This window comes from Phoenix dactylifera, chromosome 7 (genome assembly GCF_009389715.1).
Source record: "Phoenix dactylifera cultivar Barhee BC4 chromosome 7, palm_55x_up_171113_PBpolish2nd_filt_p, whole genome shotgun sequence".
Classification (NCBI taxonomy): domain Eukaryota; kingdom Viridiplantae; phylum Streptophyta; class Magnoliopsida; order Arecales; family Arecaceae; genus Phoenix; species Phoenix dactylifera.
The window spans coordinates 12266243-12289613 of NC_052398.1; the positions used below are offsets into that span (position 1 = coordinate 12266243).

General features: G+C 37.3%; 1 protein-coding gene and 1 non-coding gene across 2 annotated transcripts; one reads left to right on the forward strand and one right to left on the reverse strand.

Moving 5' to 3' along the window:
* Positions 1-2486: 2486 nt before the first annotated feature.
* On the forward strand, positions 2487-21858 carry LOC103717168 (phosphatidylinositol-3-phosphatase SAC1). The gene is made up of 16 exons (XM_008805456.4): positions 2487-2665; positions 2758-2962; positions 3059-3224; positions 3833-4055; positions 6540-6616; positions 7407-7594; positions 7913-8010; positions 9404-9537; positions 9616-9744; positions 14002-14371; positions 14574-14695; positions 14910-15026; positions 15185-15397; positions 17483-17674; positions 20522-20633; positions 21431-21858. Exons 1-16 carry the CDS (start codon positions 2528-2530, stop codon positions 21677-21679), a joined length of 2733 nt encoding a protein of 910 aa, XP_008803678.1. The 5' UTR covers positions 2487-2527; the 3' UTR covers positions 21680-21858.
* Positions 10929-11025, reverse strand: LOC113463386. Its single transcript, XR_003387535.1, has one exon. It is a non-coding gene; the product is annotated as a small nucleolar RNA Z103 (small nucleolar RNA).
* Positions 21859-23371: the final 1513 nt, after the last annotated feature.

Below are 23371 nucleotides of genomic sequence, written 5' to 3' on the forward strand. Positions count from 1 at the left end.
CTCAGCCAACAACACTATGCTCTCAAACTTCTTCAGAGGGCTGGACTACAGGACTGCAAACTGGTTTCCTCACCATTACCCACCAAGCGTGAGGTTCCAAAGCATGCATCTGGTCTGTTTTCCAAACCAGAACTGTATCGGAGCTTAGCCGGTTCTCTTCAATACCTCACCGTCACTCGTCCTGATATCTCATTTTCAGTCAACTTTCTATGCCAATTTATGCATTCCCCGCTTGACTATCACTACCAGTTGATCAAACGGGTTCTTAGATATGTAAAAGGCACACTATCTTCATCTCTTCATTTTCAGCCAAGCTCTTTTCAGTTAGCTGCCTATTCTGACTCCGATTGGGCAGGTGATTCCAATGATCGCAGATCAACCATCGGTTTTTGCATATTTCTTGGGCCCAATCTGGTTTCTTGGCATGCTAAGAAGCAACCAACCGTAGCACGATCATCTACAGAAGCTGAGTATCGAGCTCTGGCAGTCACAGCATCCGAACTCATCTGGCTTCGAAGACTTCTCTCCGAATTTCAGGTTTTGCCTTCAGCACCCACGGTTCTACATTGTGACAACATATCCGCCATTGCTCTGGCCAACAATCCAGTCTTTCATGCCCGGACCAAGCACATCGAAGTGGATTACCACTTTGTCCGAGAAAAGGTCCATTCCGGCGAAATTCACTTGGCTCATATAGCCACTCAGGATCAACCAGCAGATCTGTTCACCAAACCGGTCTCCATTCCAAGACATCGTCATCTTTGCTCCAAGCTGAAGCTTAAGACACCTCCTTCAGCTTGATGGGGGGTGTTAGAATGCCACGTCATTCTTCTCTAAAACTGACTACCAGAATCAGTTTCTTGTAACTAATACAGCTGTGTTCTAACAGCTTATTAACTGCATTCCGGAAGCTTCAATTCCCCTAGATAAGTACCCTGTATCACAACTCAATACGGTGAATAAAAAATCTCTACAATCTTCACCCTCATTCTATCTTCCATCTTCCTCTCTGTTTTCCTATTATTGTAACCAGCACTTCACCGTGCCGATTATTGTTCACTTGTGTCAGATGTTTTCAGATGTGAAACTCTTCAGACAATAAATCGCATGAATGATACTAGTCCGATGCAGAGCAAAAAGTTTGCTAGTACATATATGATGAGAACGTCACAATACTTTCTGCTTGAATCAATATTGCAAGTTGCACTTATTGAATGGCTGGAAAAAAATAAATTTTAAATTATTTTTTGATGGTATCACATCCATCAAGCAAATGCCTAATATCCATCCATCAAATATTCGCTTTATTATTTCGCATTCATGCATTACATCATCCTTCTGAATCACTCAAGGATATTCGGCATGCCAAATAATTTGCATAATAATAAGGAGAAATAAAAGAAATTTTTAATTGTATAGCTTATTTGATCAACTTATAGGATCAGACATATTCAGATTCCGTTTGGGAGAGCTTTTAGAGGGCCAAAAAAAAGCACCTTTTGGCCATCCAAAAGTATTTTTGGATGAAAATTTCGAAAAGTTGTTTTAGCTTTTCCAGAAAGCTAAAAATAGCTTTTTGAGATAGCTCCATTTTGGAGCTTTCCAAAAAAACTATTTTGAGCTTTATCGGAAAGCTGTTTTTTTGACCAAAATACCCATAATAGAATATAACAATTACATACTTTGTCCCTTTATAAATCTAAAAATCTGATGAAATCCTAACAAAGAACCCTAGCCGTGGATCAAACTCCCTTCCGTACAAGAAAAAGTATGCTTGTTTTCTATTATTATTTTATACATTTATTATTGTATTATACTACAAATATAATATTATATTACATTATATCATAATACATTAATATGTTATATTAAATAATTTAATATTTTGTTATATTATGAAAAATTAATATACACTAATAACTATAATATTTTATACCTTTATTATTATATTATACTATAAGTATAATATTGTATTACATTATATCATAATATATTGATATGTTATGTTAAATAATTTAATATTATATTAAATTATTATTCTACAGTATATAATGTTATATTACTATATTATAATAATATTATATTATAGTACAGTAATATTATACTATATCATATATTTATATATTAATATATATTATATTTTATTATGCTATGTTGTATAATACTATGCAATGTTCTTTATGATAATTTTGTCATACAAAATTACTTTCTTAGTTTGTTTATCAAATATATATTAAAGTGTTACGGTATTTTAAAAATATAATTATTAAATAATAAATATTTTTTTATAAAAATTTTGCTTCAAAAAATTTTATTTTTAATAACTTTATCTTCAAAAATTTTACTGCCAACAGCCCCCACAGTACTCTGGATCTTTGCTTTTTAACCGTTCTGCCTATCAATCAACCCAACCAAACCCAAACCACCCAAGCTAATCCATAAACGAGTCTTTCTGTTACCTCCAGGCGAAGACTATATAATATGACCCCCAGCCCCTAACCGTCTTTGCCCGACCGCGACGGTCGTCATGGCTAAAGCCGAGAATCCCAAGCAAAACCCCTCCGCCCTCGCGAAGAAGCCACCTCCGCCTTCTCCGCTCGCCGACCAAGACTTCGATCCCAACTCCTGCTCTCTCGAGAAGTTCCGTCTCTACGAGACCCGCGCGGTACCCACCCTTTTCCTCGCGCATCGATTTCTCCTATTGTTCTGAGATGGATTTAGGTTTAATTGCGGTTCTTTTGGTTGCGATTGTTGCAGAGATTTTACCTAATTGGGAGCGATCGGGAGAAGCGGTTCTTCCGGGTGCTTAAGATCGACCGTTCCGAACCCTCCGATCTGAACATCAGTGAGGACCCCGTGGTGTACTCGCCACAGGAGGTCAAGAACCTCCTCCAGAGGATCAGCGAGGGTAATCGAGCCACCGGCGGTCTCACCTTCGTCGTGAAGGTCTATGGCATTGCAGGTTCAAATTTTGTTAGTGTGCTCTTCAATTTTGTTTAATTTAGTCTTAGAGATGACATTTTTATTGAATTTGGTGCCTTATTTTTGTTCTTGTAAGGCTGCATCAAGTTTTTGGAGTCGTACTATCTGATTCTGGTTACAAAGCGTCGTCAGATTGGGTCTATATGTGGACATGGGATTTATAGCATTGATGAAAGTCAACTGATCACCATTCCCCATTCATCGATACAGTCTGATGTCGCCCATTCCAAAACGGAGCTTCGGTAGTGTTCTATCTCGTATAATTTAGATCTTAAGCATCAAAATCAGCATTTTTTTCTAAGAAATACATTGGCCTTCCTGGGCCGCTACTTAAATGACGAGTTAAAGATGGTTAATGAACTGGAATAGGTGTGGAATTATATCTGATACAGAGCATTTTAGTATCATGAGTTCAAAAATCTATCTTTGCTCATGTACTGTATCATTCAATTGATACCAAAGCAAGCTCATTTACTCTCTAAATGCGCCACCACTTTGATAATTCTTTCACCTTGTTACACACTACCATGTTATTCCCTCCTTTCTGTGTGTTGATAAGTAGCTCTACTAAAGTCCATAACTTCATCTGTTCAAGATATTTGCAACTTTTGAGGTCGTGGAGCTGAAATCAGATTCGTCATTTAAAATAATCTTTACACAGGAAACATTTAAAAATAATAATCAGATCCCTCTAGATGCAATGTTTGTTGAGTATAATCCTATTTCCCTTCCTTTCCCAATATCCTGTAAGAATAACAAGTTTGTTATCAACTAAGCACTTTCATATATGTTCAGTCCTGACATCAACATGTTTGCTTCCTGCCTAAGAATCTATCCTTTTTTGTCGCAGGTACAAGAAGCTTTTATCTAGCGTTGATCTCACGAAGGATTTCTACTATAGTTACACATATCCCATCATGCAAAGCTTACAGAAAAATGTCCTTGCATCGGGTGGGGAGAAGATGTTATATGAGAACATGTTCGTATGGAATGAATTTCTGACACAAGCTATACGATCAAGGTGCAATAATACTCTCTGGACTATAGCCTTGGTCCACGGGCACTTCAAGCAGGTAAGATAGCCTTTTTAATGGTATTGAGAGTTGTATTTTTGTTATCATTCATATTTTCCTTTTTCATACACATGTAGTGTACCCAATATCTTCTTCTTTCTGGCTGATGTGCTTGTGTCAATAACCTATCTTGTACTGGACAAGTTCCTGACCATTTCTTATTTTGAATCTTTGATTTACTACTTATTTACTAGAATCTGCAAATTTATTAGTAACTACAAATTGATTACAATTTTTTATAAAGTGAAGCAGAAAATAGCATCAGCAATTTATTCCGCCATAAGATGAGTTAATGCATTAAATAAAATTCTAAAAAAAAGACATGCAAAAAGAGAGCTTAGACTATTTTTTTGTACCATTGCTGCTCTATGATAATTGTTCCCTGATTCTATGCCTTAATCAATCTTATATATACTTTTCATATTCCTCAAGGTCAAAATTTCTCATGTCATCACCCATCACTTGGGTCTCTTTCTTGGATCCAGTCCCAATCGCATTGCCGTTTCCACCTCTACCCACTTTGGTTTATTACTTTTGCATGAGTAATGAGTGATGTACAAATTTTGATAATGATCTGCGTCCAAAAATCATCTGCTTAGAGCTGAGATCTTATTCCTCGCACTGTTTTGAGTTGCTAAATACAATGTATAATACTTTCATGCTTTACTCTTCTTCGCTCATGTCCAACTGTTAAGCATTCACCTGTTACCTCCTAAGTTCTCCTATGTCCTCTAGTTCCATACCAAAACTTTCTCCTTGCTTTGCAGCTCTTCACATGAGTCCTCTTCAACAATGGTTGGCTCAAGTACGATACTTATAATGGGGATCTTGGCCTGACCTGTAATGTGATTGTGCACTCCCAATAGCTAGTTTGACCATTTGATCCTATTTTAGGGGAATCTCAATTTATCCTTTATTATTAAAGAATCTAGAAATTGGGGTTTGATTCGTCATAAATCAAATTCTGTGTGGAAGTTAAGGTATGTTAATTGTTAGTTAAAAATTTAATGAAAATCATTCAAACAATTTTTTGCTCAAAATGGTGGTTTTCAGTTCAATTATCTCTTTCATATCATATACTTTATTGGAAAGCTGCAATTTTTTTGTGAAACACTTTGACTCAAGCTAAAACCTAAAGCATCAGATATTCTAGGGGCCCACTGACCAAAATTAGTAGGTTAAGTGGCACAGTTAATGGTGATAGTGTAGGTCCGTGATATATCTCTATTGCAAAGGCCGACAATACTGTACCTACAACTCATATCTTTATCTAGAGAAAAGTGAATCTGATGGATTTATCCATCAGATGGTCATGATGGAGGAGGGACCCACCTCAATTGAAATTTAATATACATGCTCTTCTAACTTGGAAAAGTATATCCTACAATGATCAGGATGTGCAATATCCTTTATTATTACAATGCTCTTTTTCTGTTTTATCTAGTAGTCTTATAGTATTTATAGAAATTTACTTGAAACGATGATGTCATTATGTATTTGCTGTTTGTGCCCTAACTAATAATTAACCACTGGGTTTCTCAGGGATTTTTCAAATATTATCCGATTGAGACTGGGGTCGCTATAGACACGGGTGATATGTCACAATTAGGTGAAAATTGAGGACCATTTGTTGAAAAATCTTAATTCTCTAAGGCATATGATGCATTGCAGGAGAAGACTGAGCAGAGCATGTAAACAGAATGATTGGTTATACATGATGTGGCTAACATGAAATTTGTATGCATTTTATTTCTTTATAAAAGTTGCAGAAAATTGTCACTGATTTAGAAATAATTTGAGAATAAAATCTAAGTTTCCAATATAACTTTGACCATGAATGCTAGTTTTCTACTAAACCCACATGTAACTATGTTATTTGATAGCATAATGGTATCTGTATTTCACTAATGCCAAGCATGAATACACTTATTTATACCTCTTCTTTTAAATTGATTATTCTTTGAGAAAGTAAAGATGTAGCAGACTGCTAGCATGTTATTGAGCCTTGCCATGGTTGTAGTGCTTGAAAAATACATATCACTGTGAATTTATTGATGTCATTATGTATAGGTTGTTGATATCTTGAAATTAGTCAAGCCCTAAGCAGCTGTTTGGTTATATGTGAGTTATGTCAAAGCAAATAATCATGAGACGTGGCTACATGTAAAACATAATTATGTGAAAACAGGGAGAGGCATGTTCTCTTAAGACTCATGCTTCATTTTTAATGGGCTATCAGTTTTATATGAAACAGGTTTCACGAAGAGCAATGACACAGTTGATTTTGTAAATCATTTAGTTTCATTTTTTTTAAATCTAGTAAAGGTGAACAACCAAACAGCAACTAATTTTGTGTGTATCCATTTAGTAAAAGAGAACAACCAAACATCCCCTGAATGTCATTTCATATGCAAAAGTAATTGTATTTTATTGTATTGTCTTATCAGAAATACTTATGTTAGATATGGTTTTTGTTGATTACAGGTCAAGTTATCAATTTTTGGGCGAGAATTTAATGTTTCCCTCGTATCTAGACGGTCTCGTCATTTTGCAGGGACACGGTACTTCTCATCCAACTTAATCTAGGTGGTAACAATCACATGATAGGTATCTATCTGATGATCATTATTCAATAACCCAGAACTTTAGAAAACCTAGAAGTACTTTTGATTTTGACGTCATATGCTCCTTTCTTTGTGGGGTTAGAATTATCAATAAATGTAATCTCAGTTGACTTGAAAATTTGACTTTTGCTAATGCCTCTGGTTATCAAGGATTTGAATGTTGGTACTGGGGCCAGGTTGCTACAGTATGGGAAAGTACCATGACATGCAGGCAAAATCAATAAAAACAAGAATGAAAAATAAATTAATAAAATTGGTGTCCCAGGAGGCGAGGCTGTTCCAAGTGTTGGGACACAATAGGGTCATTCCATCCCGGCCTTGGGTTATACTCCTTTCAATTTCATTAAGTATGTTGAGTCCCTGCTTTGACATGAGTATCTATTATGAAGTTCTTTATCTTTTTCATGAGTTTTGAAAGCAGACCTTGGTAGGATGACAAATTACTTTTTTCTTAAGAAAAAATCGGTATCTGAACCATATCATTCTTGAGCAATTATTACTTCAAATATGATAACTGCTTTAGAAAAGTGTTCTTCTCTTATCAACTTTGAAAATTAAAACCCTACTAGCCACTTCAATTCACATTCACTAACAAAATAAAGTATTTAACAATTCATTGATATTTTTTTCTATGTGATGATCATGGACCTCATGAAAGTGGCCATATAGCAGTTGCTTTTTGTTGTTCTCCATTTTTACCTTTTTTTTTCTTTTTTTTGGTGTGCAGGTATTTGAAAAGAGGAGTTAATGATCGGGGCAGAGTTGCAAATGATGTAGAAACTGAACAAATAGTCCTTGACGAAGAAGCTGGATCATGCTGGGGAAAAATGAGTTCAGTTGTACAGATGCGAGGTTCAATCCCCCTTTTCTGGTCGCAGGAAGCTTCAAGATTTAGTCCCAAACCTGATATTATCTGTAAGTTTTTCTTTAATTTTTCGATAAGCTCCTTTATATGGTAGTATTAGTATTGACACAGAGAAGACTAAAAAAAACAAGATCACATCTGAATAAGGAATGGAGATATGGAACAAAAGAGAAAGATAATGTATAAAATAGGAAGAATGTATAAAGAAATCCGCTGATTGAAATGTAAGCTTGATTATGTCGATTGATTTTAACTCTGTATTTGTTTATTCATCTTTTGGTGCATTGCACCATTCCACTGCTTAGATTTTCAGATATTTGCTTTAGCAAAAAAAGCTGTTTGATGCCCCTATTTTTACTTGGCTTCAGTGCAGAGATATGATCCAACATACCAAGCAACCAAGTTGCATTTTGAAGACCTGGCTAAGAGATATGGAAATCCAATTATTGTACTCAATCTAATAAAGGTGCATGCCTCAACTAAACTTTCTGGTGTGTCTGCCTCCCTTTATTGGTTAGCGTATAACTTAACTGCAATAAATGGTTCTCTTTTATTGGCTCTTTCTTCTATATATTTTTCCTTACATGTAAAATGGAAATGTACATTGTGTGTTCTCAACCCATTTTAATATCGATGCTTTCAGTATTTCAATATAGATGTTCTATCTGCATGGTGATGTCGTCTTTGTTAAATCTGTATGAGCAAACAGCATATTTCATAATATCTATAAATTTGCTGGTGTCTAAACTCTCAGTGTCTCCAAGTTCCTTCTAGAAGGCCATTCAAGTGAAAAATGGGATATAATAACATAGGGAAAAGAAAATAAGAAGATAAGTCAAACTCACAGAAAATAGAACTCATCCTGTTGCTTGTTATAGAAGTATTTCAGTTAAAAGCACATCATTCAAAAAAAGTTATATGCCTGTTAAATGAAATTCTGAAATCATCTTGTACGGTCATATATACATACATACATGTATATAAATTTTGAAAACCTAATTTTTGAACCTATAAAATATTCACCTGAAATTATGGTTTAGGGTTTTCTAGAACTTATTTCAGCTTCACAATAAACCACTGGTGACCCTCCAGTTGTGCTATATGATTAGAGTCCAAGCATGAAAAATTCATGTAACATGAGAAAAGTTGATATGTTGTAAAACTTGAAAGGATGGGTTGCTGAGGAATATGTAATTAAATAAGGTGTAGGAGCAAGTGGTGGAGAATTGATGAAGAAAGCAATTGAACATGCTGAGAGAATCTGAGGAGGCCCAAATAAGAGGTTCTTGGATTTGTGCCTAAGGTTCCAGAGAAAGGGTAGTAAGACCCAAGCTGATGTTGTGCAATTTGTGAGAAAGGATCAGAAAAACTTGCAATGACATCAGAATACTGCCCTCAATTGGAATTAAAGGGTGAGGAGGGCTTACAAAATGAATAGTTGGGACAAAAGCTTGATACTTATGGTAATCATGATTGGACCATTTTTTCTAATTTAACAGCTTAGCATCCCCAACCTTGGACTTCCACTAAGTTAAACTTAACCCCCCCCCCCCCCCCAAAAAAAAAAAGAAGAAAAAAAACACGCACACACAAAAGCAAAAAGAAAAAAAATGAAAAGAAATAAAGAAGAAGGAAAAAGGAAAAATAGGATAAACTCATATATTGCATCCCATTATGAACATTAGCATATTTGATGCTATGATTATATACTGTTTCAAGCAAACATGTAATCTTTGCTGGGACACATACATTAAACTTTAATCATTATGGTGTTTTCTGGCACTGGCAGCTCCTTTTCTTTTCTCAAAGGATTTAAACTCAAATTCTGGTTAATTGACTAGTCTGCAAAAATCATGCAGACTGTTGAAAAAAGGCCTCGAGAAATGATGCTACGGAGGGAGTTTGCTAATGCAGTTGGATATCTTAACCAGATTCTACAAGAAGAAAGCCAGCTGAAGTTTATTCACTGGGACTTTCATAAATTTGCAAAAAGGTTTTTGTCTTTATGTGTTTCTTGCGTACGGACACTTGAATAAGAGCTAATAATCATTTTTTCCTTTCCCCTTGGTAGCAAGTCTGCCAATGTTTTGGCTGTTCTAGGTGCAGTAGCAAGTGAGGCACTTGATTTGACTGGTTTCTATTATAGTGGGAAATCATTTAAAAGAAGAGCAACTCAGCTTAGTCGAACTAGCACAGGAAGGTACTTGCTTCTCATGCATAGATATTTGGATGTCTAATTTGTTGAATATTTTATCATAAAGTGTTTGTAGAATATGTTGAATATTTTATCATAAAGTGTTCGTAGAATATGTTGGATTTTATTTTAACTTATTGATGCAATTTTTTTTTTTTTGTCGTGACATGCATTGCTTGTGCATATTGCTATCTTGGCAAATAAGTTTGCACTGCTTCATATACCAATGTGAGGTCAAGAGGGCATAGTAGTATGTTTGGGGCTGAAAAACCACTAATAGGAATTGTCAAAAGATTAGAGTAATGAAACTCAAATGCTAGATTTATCGTATCTCTTACTGCAGGTTGTTCTCTCTTTATGATGTCTCTACATATATAGTGAGACGTACATAATAAATGCTAAATTTTTGGTAAAAGCTTCATCTGTTTAAAAATTAATTGGGGGCAATCCAAATTGGAGACATATATCTAAGAAGATGATTAACACAATTAAAAATGACTAGAAACCAAAAATCATATATTTTGGTGGTATCCTACCAATGTTTCGAGTCTTGGCTCATGCCAGTTCATGTTGACTAGCTCATAACATGAGGGGCTGGTATTGAGACGTGGCATTGATCAGCATGACATCTATTATTTTTCTAATACTTCTAATTAAAAAAATGGCTACTAAGTCCTTTTTGTTGTTTCAGCATGGCACAACAATATTGATTAACACACACCATGCCATTGGGACAAATCATTTCATCCTACCCATGAACATGATATTAATGCAGGATGCCATAGTTATTAAAATACCAAAATACATGATAGGATATGTAAATTGACAATCCACACCATGATTATGATTAGACATACCCATTGGGCGGGCTGGGCCGGGCTCAACCCTAGGTATGACCAAAATTTGTTAGACCAAACCGGTCCGGTCCGGTCCAACCTTCCTAAGCCCAAGCCTAATAGCTTCGACCTTCGAGCCGAGCCTCGGGCTTTTTGGACCAAGTGGGCTGCATGCCAATTAGCAGGAAATGGCTTGGATATAAGCCCAAAGAAAGGCAATTGGTGAGACTGATCATGCACAAAGTGGGATATAAGCCCAATTAGTGAGTCTGATAATGCCTCACTACCCAGTCCCCAACCAAAAAAAACAAACAAACCTTTATCGTTCATTAGAGAAAAGTGGTAGAGGTAAATTAGGATCAGGATCCTTGGCTTGATTTCTAACCAAATAAGAAAAGAAAAGGCACAGTATAATCATAGTCGATCTCATGGGGAAAGGATCACCTCCCTAAGAGACCCCCATCCATCCCATTAAAAAACAAATACATCCATCTGATTTAACCAAAAAAAATTAAGAAAATCAGTAGGGATTCAAAAAAAATAGCTGAAAAATATCTCTAGACTTGTGATTAAGTCAAGTTGGGAGCGCACCAGAACTTGGGGAGGCGCAGTGGACGAAAGGGCGGAATTCATCACCTATCGGTGGAGCAGGTGGGGGGAGAGAAAGGCTGGAGCTGTCGACGAGCTCTGGATCTCAGGCTCCTCTGACCCAATGAGATGGAAGCTCTAGAGGGGACGCACCATCGGGATCGCTCCGCCGGGTAGTGAAGCTTTGGAGGGGGACCACCCATAGGCGGTGATTCTTCTCTAAGAGGTTGTTGCGGTCGTCGAAGGCCGGGTTCTCAAAGACCATCCAAAGGAGAGATTGGGAGGCAACAATGGAGAGGAAGAGGAGGGGGCAAGGATTAGAAGGGAAAGAAAACCTAACTCTCCTCTATTGGAAGGGAAAGGAAACAAAAAAATCGGTATTTATAATATATATATATATATATATATATATATATATATATATATATATATATATATATACATACATACATACATACCAGGCTCGGGCCGGGTCAATGTAAACCCGAGCCCGACCCATTTAATGGGTGGGCTCAAATTTCCGGCCTGGCCCTTCGGGCTTAAAAAGCAGGCCTAGGCCCATCCAGAACGATCTAGGCTCAAGTGGGTTAAGCGGCTTGCCTAGTATTTAAGCAGTCTAATTATGATCTGTGCATCTTGAGACATAGAAAGATTGGAATTCAATAGATTTTGATACTTGTATCAAAGAAAACTTTTGTATCATGTCATGTAAGCTGTAATAAGTTGTCTATTTGTTGCACCCACTTGATGTATGAGTTAGAGACTTTTAAAACATATGATTCTTGGTTTGGAGGCATTCGAGGGTAGATAACCATCTAAATTGTGGATTTCAAGATTAAAGGACCAATCGTTTATTTTTTAGCGTTGGAATATTTTTTAAAGTTTAGCATGTAGCCCAACTCATATATTTGAGCGTATGCATGCACTTGCCATGCTTTTGTTATGATGTTATCTAATGTTTACATACTACATATACATATTTAGTGGGTGTTTGTGCTACTATATGGTATTTATGTACGATGAATATCTTATATCCCAAACTTTGCCTTATGTAGTTTGAACAAGCTTGAAGGTTACAGTTATAGATTTCAGATTTTCCTAGGCTATCCATTTTAATGGAGATGGATGGCCTGCAATAAAGTTTGTCATGTGATGTAGTGAATCACAATAACCTTGATTCCTTGAAAGTGCCAACAATAGGAAAAGGGTTAGAATCTAGAAAAGATTTATGCTTATGGCGAGAGAAGAAAAGGGAGTCCCAGGAGTCTAATAAATGCTTTTTAGTACCTTTGCATCCATAACTATGAGAAAGTATGCTATGACAAATTAAAATATGGATTTCACTTGTCTATTAGAAGGGAATAAAGTACTAGTTTTATCCGAAAAATAGAGAGGATGATTTCGAGAAGGAAAGAAAGCAAAAGGGAGAGGGTTTGATTGAAAAGAAAAAGAATTGTGAAGACAGGAAAAAAAAGAAGAAGAAAATGGAGGATGGGGGAGAGAGAGCTCTCAATCAATATCCATAGAATGAAAATTACCTTCATAAAGATTCAGGTTTCTGCAAGTCCTATATACATAAAATCTCCAAAATCACTTTAGAACTCAAGGGCTACTTTGACCTATAATGTTTTTGACACTAACCTACTCCAAATGGCCTCAAATAAATGGGAAAATGCTTGATGATCATGACTATGATTGTGACGTACTCCAAATGGTTTCCTACAGAGGCTTAAACTCTTTTTAATCCTAAAATTGTTTAAACTGACAAAATCAAAATCCTAGATTTAGGAGTACTGCAAGAACTATGAGTCTGAGTCTTCATGAGCCTTCCTATTTATGTGCTTCCAGTTTATCCATATTATGTTAAAAATGACTTTGAAACGTAAATGCCAAGTTTGCTTATTGGCCTGCATTAATATCCTTTAATTAAAGAAAATATTTTGTCATGTTCTTTTAAGTCCTTAAATTATAAGCACATCATGTACATGTTGGGCCAACCATGTTATTCGTGACTTAGGCTCCTTGTGATTGGGAAATATATGAGACCAAATTCATATCAATAACCATTGCATCACAATTAACTTCTTTTCAGACCATAATAATGTGCTTTTATAGCATATTGATGTTTTCTTTCACAACTAATATTTAGAGAAGTTGTTGATAGGGCGAGAGGCAATAAGGCTTGGAAGTTATTACCAGAGGAAAAAGGGGTATCCTATGACGTTATTGGATGCTGTCAGTTACCTATGGTTCCATACCTATGAGTTGATGATTAATAAGAGAGTAGAAAGCATGGGTTGAGTTCGTAAAGAAGAGAGGAAAAGAGATCCCTGTTTTAACAGAAGAGTGAATAGAGGATAAGGGGGATTACAATCGAATATCTGATTCACCATAGAATCACAATTCTCAAAATTACAGAATTTGGAGCTGTGTGTAGATATTATACTCCACAAACTGGAGTCTTAAAGAGGATAGATCTCTATATTCTTAATACAGAAACTAGTCCTAATCAACTTTTAAAATGTCATTGATTTAAGGAATAATATGTTAAGTGTACAAGTCTTCATTGCCCTTTGTAATATTTATCTGTTAAGAAACATGTAAAATCATAGTAAATAAATAAAAAAAAATCTTTGTCTAAATTTTTTCAACTCATGTTACTTACTAGCTCAGCTTAACCTAATCTACTCATATTAAATCCCAACTCATATTACTTTCTTTTCAGATGGTATAACAGTTAATGACATTTTGTGGATGATATGCTGTTAATGGTGCTGTAGCATTGAAATTTTCAGCAAAAACATGTAACCTACACTGTGTTTATCAATGTTCTTTACAGGGATGGTTCCCTTAGTGATGTCAGAGCTAGTTCAGGAGATCTTTCAAGGATGCCTAGTAACTTTGAAACAACAAACCCTTTGGCTAATCAGGATAGACAGAAAGAGTTAAATCGTCATTCAATAGGTGATGGACCTCGTTTCCAAAGTGGAGTTCTGCGCACGAACTGCATTGATTGCTTGGATCGTACAAATGTTGCCCAGTATGCTTATGGCCTAGCAGCCTTAGGTCGCCAACTCCAGGCGATGGGACTTACAGACATTCCTAAAGTGGATCCAGATAGCAGCATTGCTGCAGCTCTTATGGATATGTACCAGAGTATGGGTGATGCACTTGCTCAGCAATATGGTGGCTCTGCAGCACATAATACTGTGCGGTTTTTCTTAAAATTGAGCATATTTATTGATTGTCAAACTTTCATTTTCTTGTCGTTTACTTCTTTTCCGATGCAATAAGTTGAATTCTCTTTCTCTCTCTCTCTCTCTCTCTCTCTCTCTCTCTCACACACACACACACACACACACACACACACACACACATATTTTTGTTGACATGAAAGTATACTTGTTCTAGGTTTTCCCTGAGAGGCAAGGCAAGTGGAGGGCTACTACACAGTCTCGTGAGTTTCTGAAATCCATCAAGAGATACTACAGCAATACCTACACAGATGGTGAAAAGCAAGATGCGATAAACCTGTACATTTCCCTCATAATACAACATTGATGCTAATACTTACACATAGTTTTGCCCTTGATCAGTTCCCTGCCATTTTCTAATGAGACATACCTCTATTGATGGAGACTGGCATTTGGGTTTAATAATCAATTTTAACCATCTTCTGTTTTTATTGTTTAATAATAAATTTTAACCATGTCCGTTTTTATTTCTTTGTTTTGGTGATGGTACCAGATTTTTAGGTTACTTTCAACCACAAGAGGGAAAACCAGCTCTTTGGGAGTTGGACTCGGATTATCATCTTCATGTTTCAGGGATTGGTGATGAGCCAGTTCCTGATACAGATAAAAGGTAACCAGAAAAAGTACACTTAGTTGTAAAAGTCGCATAATATCTTTTCTTGATATGTACAGATTAGATATCTGCATTCTTCTGAGAACTAAAACTACTGCCTAATAATATCTTCTTGATGCTTCTTCTAAGTCTTGTATCTTGTTAATCCTTTTCAGTTCATCACTTGATACAAAGCCCATGGAAGGACCTGGAACTACTCTTGCACCAATTGCAGCATGCAAACAAGACTTCTCTCGGATGAAACTGACTTCATTTGATAAACTGATAGAGAAAACATGTAGTTTAATAAAGAACGTGAGGCTTTACAGTGAATCTGATCTGAAAGCAAGAGGCAATGCAGGAAATCCTGGAATGGCACCAGATGCAGCGTAAATTTTCTCAAACTTCACAATTAATTGAATCACATTTTTTCATGTCCTTTGGCTATGACTTCTGTTTTTTAATAAAGCCAATTTTACTTGGTAGTTACTTTCATGGTTTAAATTTTTCATCTTCATACCTACATGGTTCCATCTCTACATTGTGACCATTCTAGGCTTCTAGCTAAGAATCAAGATTTTCCCTAATGCAATCTTTCACTCATAAATTTGAAAAAGAAAATACTGATTCTTCTACTTTTAGAAATTAAACTTATTTATAGGCACTCGTGTCGTTGTTCTTGTAAATTACACAAATGGCTTCTCCTTGCTAATATTTCTCCTTGCGGCACATGAACTCCAAGACTAACATGAACAGGTGGTAAGGAAGTGGATCTTTAATACACTGCAATGAACCAAGAAAAATCAGAGACATTCCACTAGATGAAAAATGTGGGTACATGCCAACATGTTACGTATGCAAACTTCTCACCCAAAACACTCAGCTAAAATAAATTCTGAAGTGATGGAGATATGCCTTAGTTTTTCATGCAAGGGAAACATGTTGATGCTTTCTGTGACAAAGGCCTTTGAACTCTATGACCAATCCTAATCCTTTCAAATCATATATAGTCGGACAAGAATGAGATCGTGAAATCATAAATGTTAACTAGTGGAGAAATAATTATCAAAGATTTAGTTTGGTTCTTGTGTGATGGACCGGCAAAGTGATATGGGCAGTCTCAATTTTGTGGGGACATATATATTGTGAGAAAATGGATGTTTGGACGACATGAAATTGCAACGAATATGAAGGCTTATTTGGAATGTAATATATCTATCAAGATGGAAGTGCTTGAGGTAGCACATGCCCTGCGAAGTTGTGTGGGTTATGTATGTTGTTTGGCTAGTTCCTTAATATAGAATTTAGGAGGATGTAGTGGAGCTATAGCAGATCAGGTAGGCCAACACAAGTTGCCAAATTCTAGTTATGTAATACGTATGTTCAAAAGCCAAATTGGAATCCTCTGATTTAACGTAGTGAAAATCTGCGAGACTAGCATCTATGGTGGTGGGTCTCTGACCAATGTTTGGATTTTGGAAATATTTTGGTAGCAACCATCAAGGCTGCTGTTGTGTTAACTTCACAACTGTGAAATCCGACAATAAAGATGCTCTGTGGAAACTGGTAACATTATGTGAATTTCACTGGAAATGATGTTGTTATAATTTATTCCATCAAATTGTTTGGAGCTTCTGTGCAGCCTAATACTCATAGTAAGATCTTGCATCACATCCTTGCTGTTGGATACACTTTTGGTGCAGATTAATTTTAAATGTACAAGGGCTTAACTTTGTTAAATCATTTACTGAAATCTCTGTATCTGCATGCTGTAAAATATATGATAGAGGGATGCTATTTGATAAGTTCTCTAATGGCCTTGGAGAATCACGTATAAAGTCATTGTCAAGACAGGTTATGTAAAATTTTATATCTAGCATACTCACCTATGCATTCTTGGCATTCAACCATGTATTCTTTATCTTTATTTATTGGAAGATTTCAAGTGGTTGCCCTGCCAGTCCATTTTGGCTGGTACAATACCATTGCCAGGCCAATACTAGCACCCAGCATTGATCATCACAACACCTATTATTTCTTTTAATTTTCTTAATCAAAAAAGTTGTTAAATCCTTTTCTTTAACATGCCCGCATGGTACAACGTGGCATGTGCCATAGCTGGCTTGTGGCTGGCACGCCAACTACATAGCACTTGAATCTTTTCTATATTGCATATACTTTGTATTTATTCTCCTAGGGCCCTTAATCTGTTTTAAGATTTGTATCTGATGCACGTTTTGGAGGACATGTGAAAGGACTTGCTATTTTTAAAGTCTTGTTTGGTTTTAATCAGGTTCTTTTGATGCATGAATACAAACTCGAAACATATATTTTTTGCATGCCTAGAGTCTAATCATTAAAACAAATCTATTACTACATTTTATGCTGCATAGACTACTTTCAACAGTTGTGCCTCATATCTAGGGGTCAGCTTACCTTTTGCCGATGCTAAGTCTTTGTGCAATCTGCTGCAGTGAAATACAGCTTAAAAGCCCAAATTGGTTGTTTGGTCAAAGAAAGTATGAAGAAAGTGTACCTGCCAAAAACGTTACTGTGAAAGAAAATGCAAGTGGGGCAACCCAAGATGAGTTATGTTCTTCTGGTTATGGTGAATTAAATTGGCTTTCTTGCACTGGTGACATGTTCGAGGAGGATATCTTCAAAAGGTAATTGTTTCCTTCATATAAAGGGTAAAAATCTACAACAATTTGATTTGTTTTGATTAGTATATTTTGTTCTTTTAGATATTGCCTTGTTTATATGTGATTGGTGAGACTAAAGCAGAGCTTGCCATTATGTCTGGACTAGATAACAATCATTTAGTTAAATTAGGAACTATATATTAATCATGCAGTTTTCATTTGACAATTTTATGTACTTGGGGATTAAATAACACAGGTTGTCCTGCAAAAATCAGACTTAGAGGATGAATATTGTGTGGAATTTCAAGTCAGTAGCACTTGTTTTTTGGATGAGTCACACTTTATAACAATCAAATTAATAGCTAAAGAGTGGAGTTTGGTCTTGCAGGATCTCAGCAATTTGATCCATTTGTTTTTTTTTTTACAAATTACCCAGTTATATTCTCAATAAGTTGGGATCTTTCGGGGGGCAAACTGGGGAGAGGTCTAACCTTTGGCATTTTTTAATGCAAATTGGCTGCCCCAATACTCGAACCAAGCCCTTACATTTCTCAGCCAAAGCCTTTACCACTGCACCAAGCAATGGCTCCTTACCAGATTCATTTTCATCGTGCTGCAAGGACTCACTTGAATGCACTAACCTGATTCATTTTCATTGTGCTGCAAGGATTCACTTGAATGCACTTCTGAATGGGCAAGATCTAAGGTCCGCCGTACCGGTACCGGTCGGCATACCGGTGGCGGCCCGGACCGGTACGTACCGGTTCCGTATCGGTCCGTACCGGTACGGCAGTTATACCGGCTGGTTTTTCAATGAAAAGCTCCCGGTACCAGATCCCACGTTGATCCGGTACTGATTCCTGCCCGGACCGGTTCATGCCGGTACGGGATCCGGTACCGGTCCTTGCCCGAACTGGTTCATACCGGCCGGTACGGCATACCCCGGCAAGTTCTCTCTTTCACTTCGCATGGGGATACACTATTAGTTACTTTTATGCTGCAAAAGCCTCTTAATGAGCAGGAAAATTGGAAAGAGCCATCAAGCAATTTCATACCACACAAACTTCATCTGGAGGCCCTACAATCTGACAAGGACTCCCTGCTTTCTGTGCTTCTTAAATTCAATGATATGTTTCTTTTCAGTCTCTTCCTGTAGCAATGGAAAAAAGTTTTTTCTCTTAGCAGGGAGATCGCTTTATTATTGAAGTAAAAGCTTCATCCTAGAATTGAAACATGAAATTGTATGAATATTTGCATGCTAACTATGATTAACTTTGCACTTATATATGAGTTGCAGTGTTTGGCATGCAGCTAGGACGCCATTTTCTGCCTCTTCAGTAACATCTTTTGGTTAGAAACATGCATGTCCCTAACACTGTTAATTTTGATGTCTAACAATAATGCTCATCTGAATTCTTAAGTGGCATAGTTGAACAAGTGTATATGGATACCCATTCTGATCTGTCTCCCATAACTTAAACCCCAAATTAATGATCTAGTATGAAAACTATATTAGTATCCCATGGTGATCATGATGATGTTGATGTTTCGATTATGGCATACTGAAACTGTTTGTCTCATGCTGTGAGGATCTTTTTGGTTGTTATGTAATATTTGGAAACAAAGAAGAAGAAAATCAATGTTCTAGTATGAAAACAATATTAACATCTCATGGTGATCATGGTGCTGTTGATTTTGATATTGTTCGATTATGGAATGTTGGGACTGTTTGTCTCATGCTGTGAGGATCTTTTTGGTTGTTAAGTAATATATGGAAAGGAAGAAAAAAAACCCATGGGCAGAAAATTCAAAGTCCAAATTATTTCAAATTCGGAACACTTGTTACCTTTTTTAGGTTTTATCACCCAAACAGCTGGAAAATCTCAATTTCATGAAAAATTCTTTTCCATTTTTTTTTTAAAGCAACCAAACGGGCCTTAAGATAAGCTGTGGACTCAATGTTTGCTCTCAGCTTCCGTAATGTAACTTAACAATTTGGTTGGACATATTAATAAAGCATATTATTTTAGAGTTTTAGTTTCTATGCTGACAGTAAATTGTAGACATACAGGTCAAGCAAATATGCCTGTGCTTGTGTCACACTGCTTTGATTTAGGAATTGTCAATCACCACAACCATATCCATATTAATCATAGCAAACCATAATTCCTTTGTAGCTGAATGCGCACTATCCCATATGCATGGCTGGTGTCAATGATGGGTGCATAGGATGGAACTATAGGAGTCAAGAGTTGAATATTCCGGATTGATATAAGTTGTAAATCATATATTGAAGCATATAAAGTCTGTTCCTTTTTCTTGGAGTTATATATAGGAATGTTTTGGTACCTATAAAGTTCATGTCTCAGGAAAAGAGGGCACCTTAGCGTCATTTCAAAGGCAGCTTGTTCAGACATGGTAGTGGAGAATCTAAACTCAGCCACTTTCTGAATATTTTGCCTGTAGGCAAGGAATAAGCAATCTCTTTTGTTTTATTTTGACAGTTAGATATGCTCCTCTTCAACAAAAAAAAGAAAAAGAGGAAAAGACAGATATCCTGTCCTTTTAAAGAATTGTATTGCCGTGCTGGGTAAAACATGGCTAACCTTAAGTAAGTACTAGAAATGAAAATGGAATGTTGTTTACAGATATATGATCTGTATATTGAGTTCTAGGTGTCGAAGAAAAGTAAGAAATCTCATCCTCATATGCTCAGAAATGACAAAAAGAAAATATAATAGGCTCAGTTTTTCTACACAAAGGTTTGTTATTGTTCCTTCCACATTTGTTTCCCATGGGAAATGTTACATAATGATCAAGTTTGTCTGTGTATGCAGAATAGAAATTTGAGAATAATGCTTTAATGTGCAGGTATCTGGCATTGACGTCTGTTGATGAAACCAACAGTTGGTATGGTGGGACATTGATTTATGATCAAGATGAAAACTGTGAGGTTTACAAGCATTATGCTGAACTTTGTCAGGTAATAGATCAAAAGTTTTATTTTGTAACAGAAGTTGCATATATTTTTCCTTGCAGGATATGAATGTCTGTCTGATTAGTCAGTCTGGTATCTTCTGAAATGTGGTCATTTAGGAGTTGCCTACTCTCTGATAAGTAACATTTTAGAAGTAATAAATTATTGTTCACACTTGACTACTAGGCAAAGCATAAGGTGTGGGCCTTGCAATATATGTCTACTGATAATAAGCCAATCTCCACCTTAATCCAAGTAACAAAGCATAAGTTTTTGTATGCACAAGAGGTGAACATGCGAAAGCATGCATTCTTACTTTTAATTTTCATTATGCAACTTTTGTGCTTTGAGAGTCCCAATTCAATGCAGGTACTAATGGCATCCCATGTTGATCTCTTTTTCCCATCTATATTAATACCGCACAGATATTTGTATTTCCTGATATTCTTGTCCCCACAATCATGCTATGTTTCTGCTTCAAAAGTTGCCTCAATTAGATTATCTCATTAAATATTCTATCAACTTTTAGAAATGTTAGTTGATGAAATAACAGAAGTGGTGTTCTCAAGATCTCTAAGTAACAGGTGCCAGTAGGAAATTTCTTTTTATTTCAACTGATAATACGATTATATCTCTTATTTTGTTATCTATTTTCTGGTTCGGATCCTCTCTTTTTTCCTTGTAAATTTCGCTATATCAATTAGCATCCAAGAGAAATTAAATTTGAATTTATTGTGCTCGATTTTTGCCAAAGATTTATCCAGAGATTACGACTTAAAGGATGCCTAAAACTCAACTTGCAGGGCCCAGTCATGGATCCCTTTGAGCACGACCCCGAGAAAGAGAAGCACTATGCTGATGCTTTGCGGATGGGGCTGGACAGCGCAGACGACGCACTTGTAGAAGCCGAGATGGAAGCGGCTCTGAAGGAGTATGACCAGATAGGAGCTGACCTTGGTATCGCCTCCTCATGCAAAGCCCTTGCCGAGGATCCAAGCCGGTTGACTAGATGGATCATTGGGGAAGAGAAGGTGCTGGGGTGGAAGAAGTGAGCGTCTACTCATGTAGACCGTTCTTATATTGAGAAGCATTTGCTCATTGTAATGAATAAAATGTGTCATTCATGGCATTCTGGCTTTTGTTAACCTGTCCAGATTTCAGCTGCCTAATCCAGTCTCCATTTTCTTGAGTAGGTGACCATTTCTTAATTGAAGACTACCATTTTTCATTACAAATGGGCAAGTTTTGCTTACCCATTACCACTGAGCACTTGCTTGGATAGTATTACCTCCTACCTTTTGAGCTCGAGCGAGCAATTGGGGATTCGATTCCAAGTGGCATTAGCCCTTGCTTCCATCCCCAATTAGCAAAGTTCTAGTCGCATGAGCTTTAGGGGTCTAGGTTCAAGCCTAGATGGTTGAGTTTGCTGGGTGTCATGGATTTGGATGGAGCAAATTCTTAAGGGAGAGTAGAGAGCTTCCTTGAGAGGATATTCCTCTAAGCGTCTTGTACTCTTTTTGTTCATAATTGAAGCTTTCTTCTAATCCCGTCCAACATCCTGCAGCTCTTCTTTTGAAGACTTTGTCGAGGTGGTGGTGAAGGCTTGTTCAGCTTTGCGGAGGTAGGGGAGGATGCATATGGAGATGCATGTATGATGCATCCGGGGAATATTCCTTACATGGTTATTGATGGGAAATAGTTAGCGAGGGAAGAAAAGGAACTCTTCCTAGTGAAAAAAATTCCAGATCAAACAATCCCAAACAGATTGGAATACTGGAAACCAAAACCTTTATTCTATTCTTCTTTTGAGTTTTTTTTTTCTTTTCTTTTTTGCACACAACGAGCTGAGCTCCCGATTATGTTAATTTTATGTTATTTTCATTTCAACTTCCTTCTGTTAATTGGTGGTTGCTTAGCAACTGGAGTTCGGAGTCTCCCGTTTTCTTTCCTCTCGGACGGAGCCCATGTTGAGTGTGGACCTCTCCGCCCATGCACGTCTGCCCAGTCTTACCATGTACAGGAATCTGCACACTTCAAAGGTGTTAGTGTAATAAATTTGTAGGGATGCGAGTATGTTTGGGTAGATCTGGACCTAATTTATACGTAATCCATCGACACCTGATATTTAATGATCAGACCCTGTGACTCAGGTGACATGTGGGTGGGCCATGGATCTTGATTGGGTGGGGGGGGGGGGGGGGGGGGGGTGGGGGGTGTGCTTAGGGCGGGGGATCGTCCCGTCCCGGCCGAGCAGACCACAATACCGACCAGACCGGGGGCTTAGGGCAAGAGATCGTCCCGTCCCGGCCGAGCAGACCACAACACCGACCAGACGGGGGCTTAGGGCAAGGGATCGTCCCGTCCCGGCCGAGCAGACCACAACACCGACCAGACAGGACCATAATCCTGCCCAAAATCAACCCAACCTTGGACTCCACTGAAGGCTCAATTGGCCTTGGCCAGATCTCTCTGTTACTACGACCTGCAGTAACCTTTTCTGATGTTTATAATAGCGTCCCGAGCCCAAGCTCGGAACGTCTTGCTGTATCAGCTGCGAGCCAAGGAGCTCCTTTGACCACAGGACTATTCGCCGACGCGCCCCAACCGAGCTCGAAGCACCTTCTATGCGCTCCGATCGAGTTTGGGGCGCCTACTGTATTCGCCGGCGTGCCCCGACCGAGCTCGGAGCGCCCTCTGTATTCATCGACGCGCCCCGACCGAGCTCGGGGTGCCCTCTATATTCG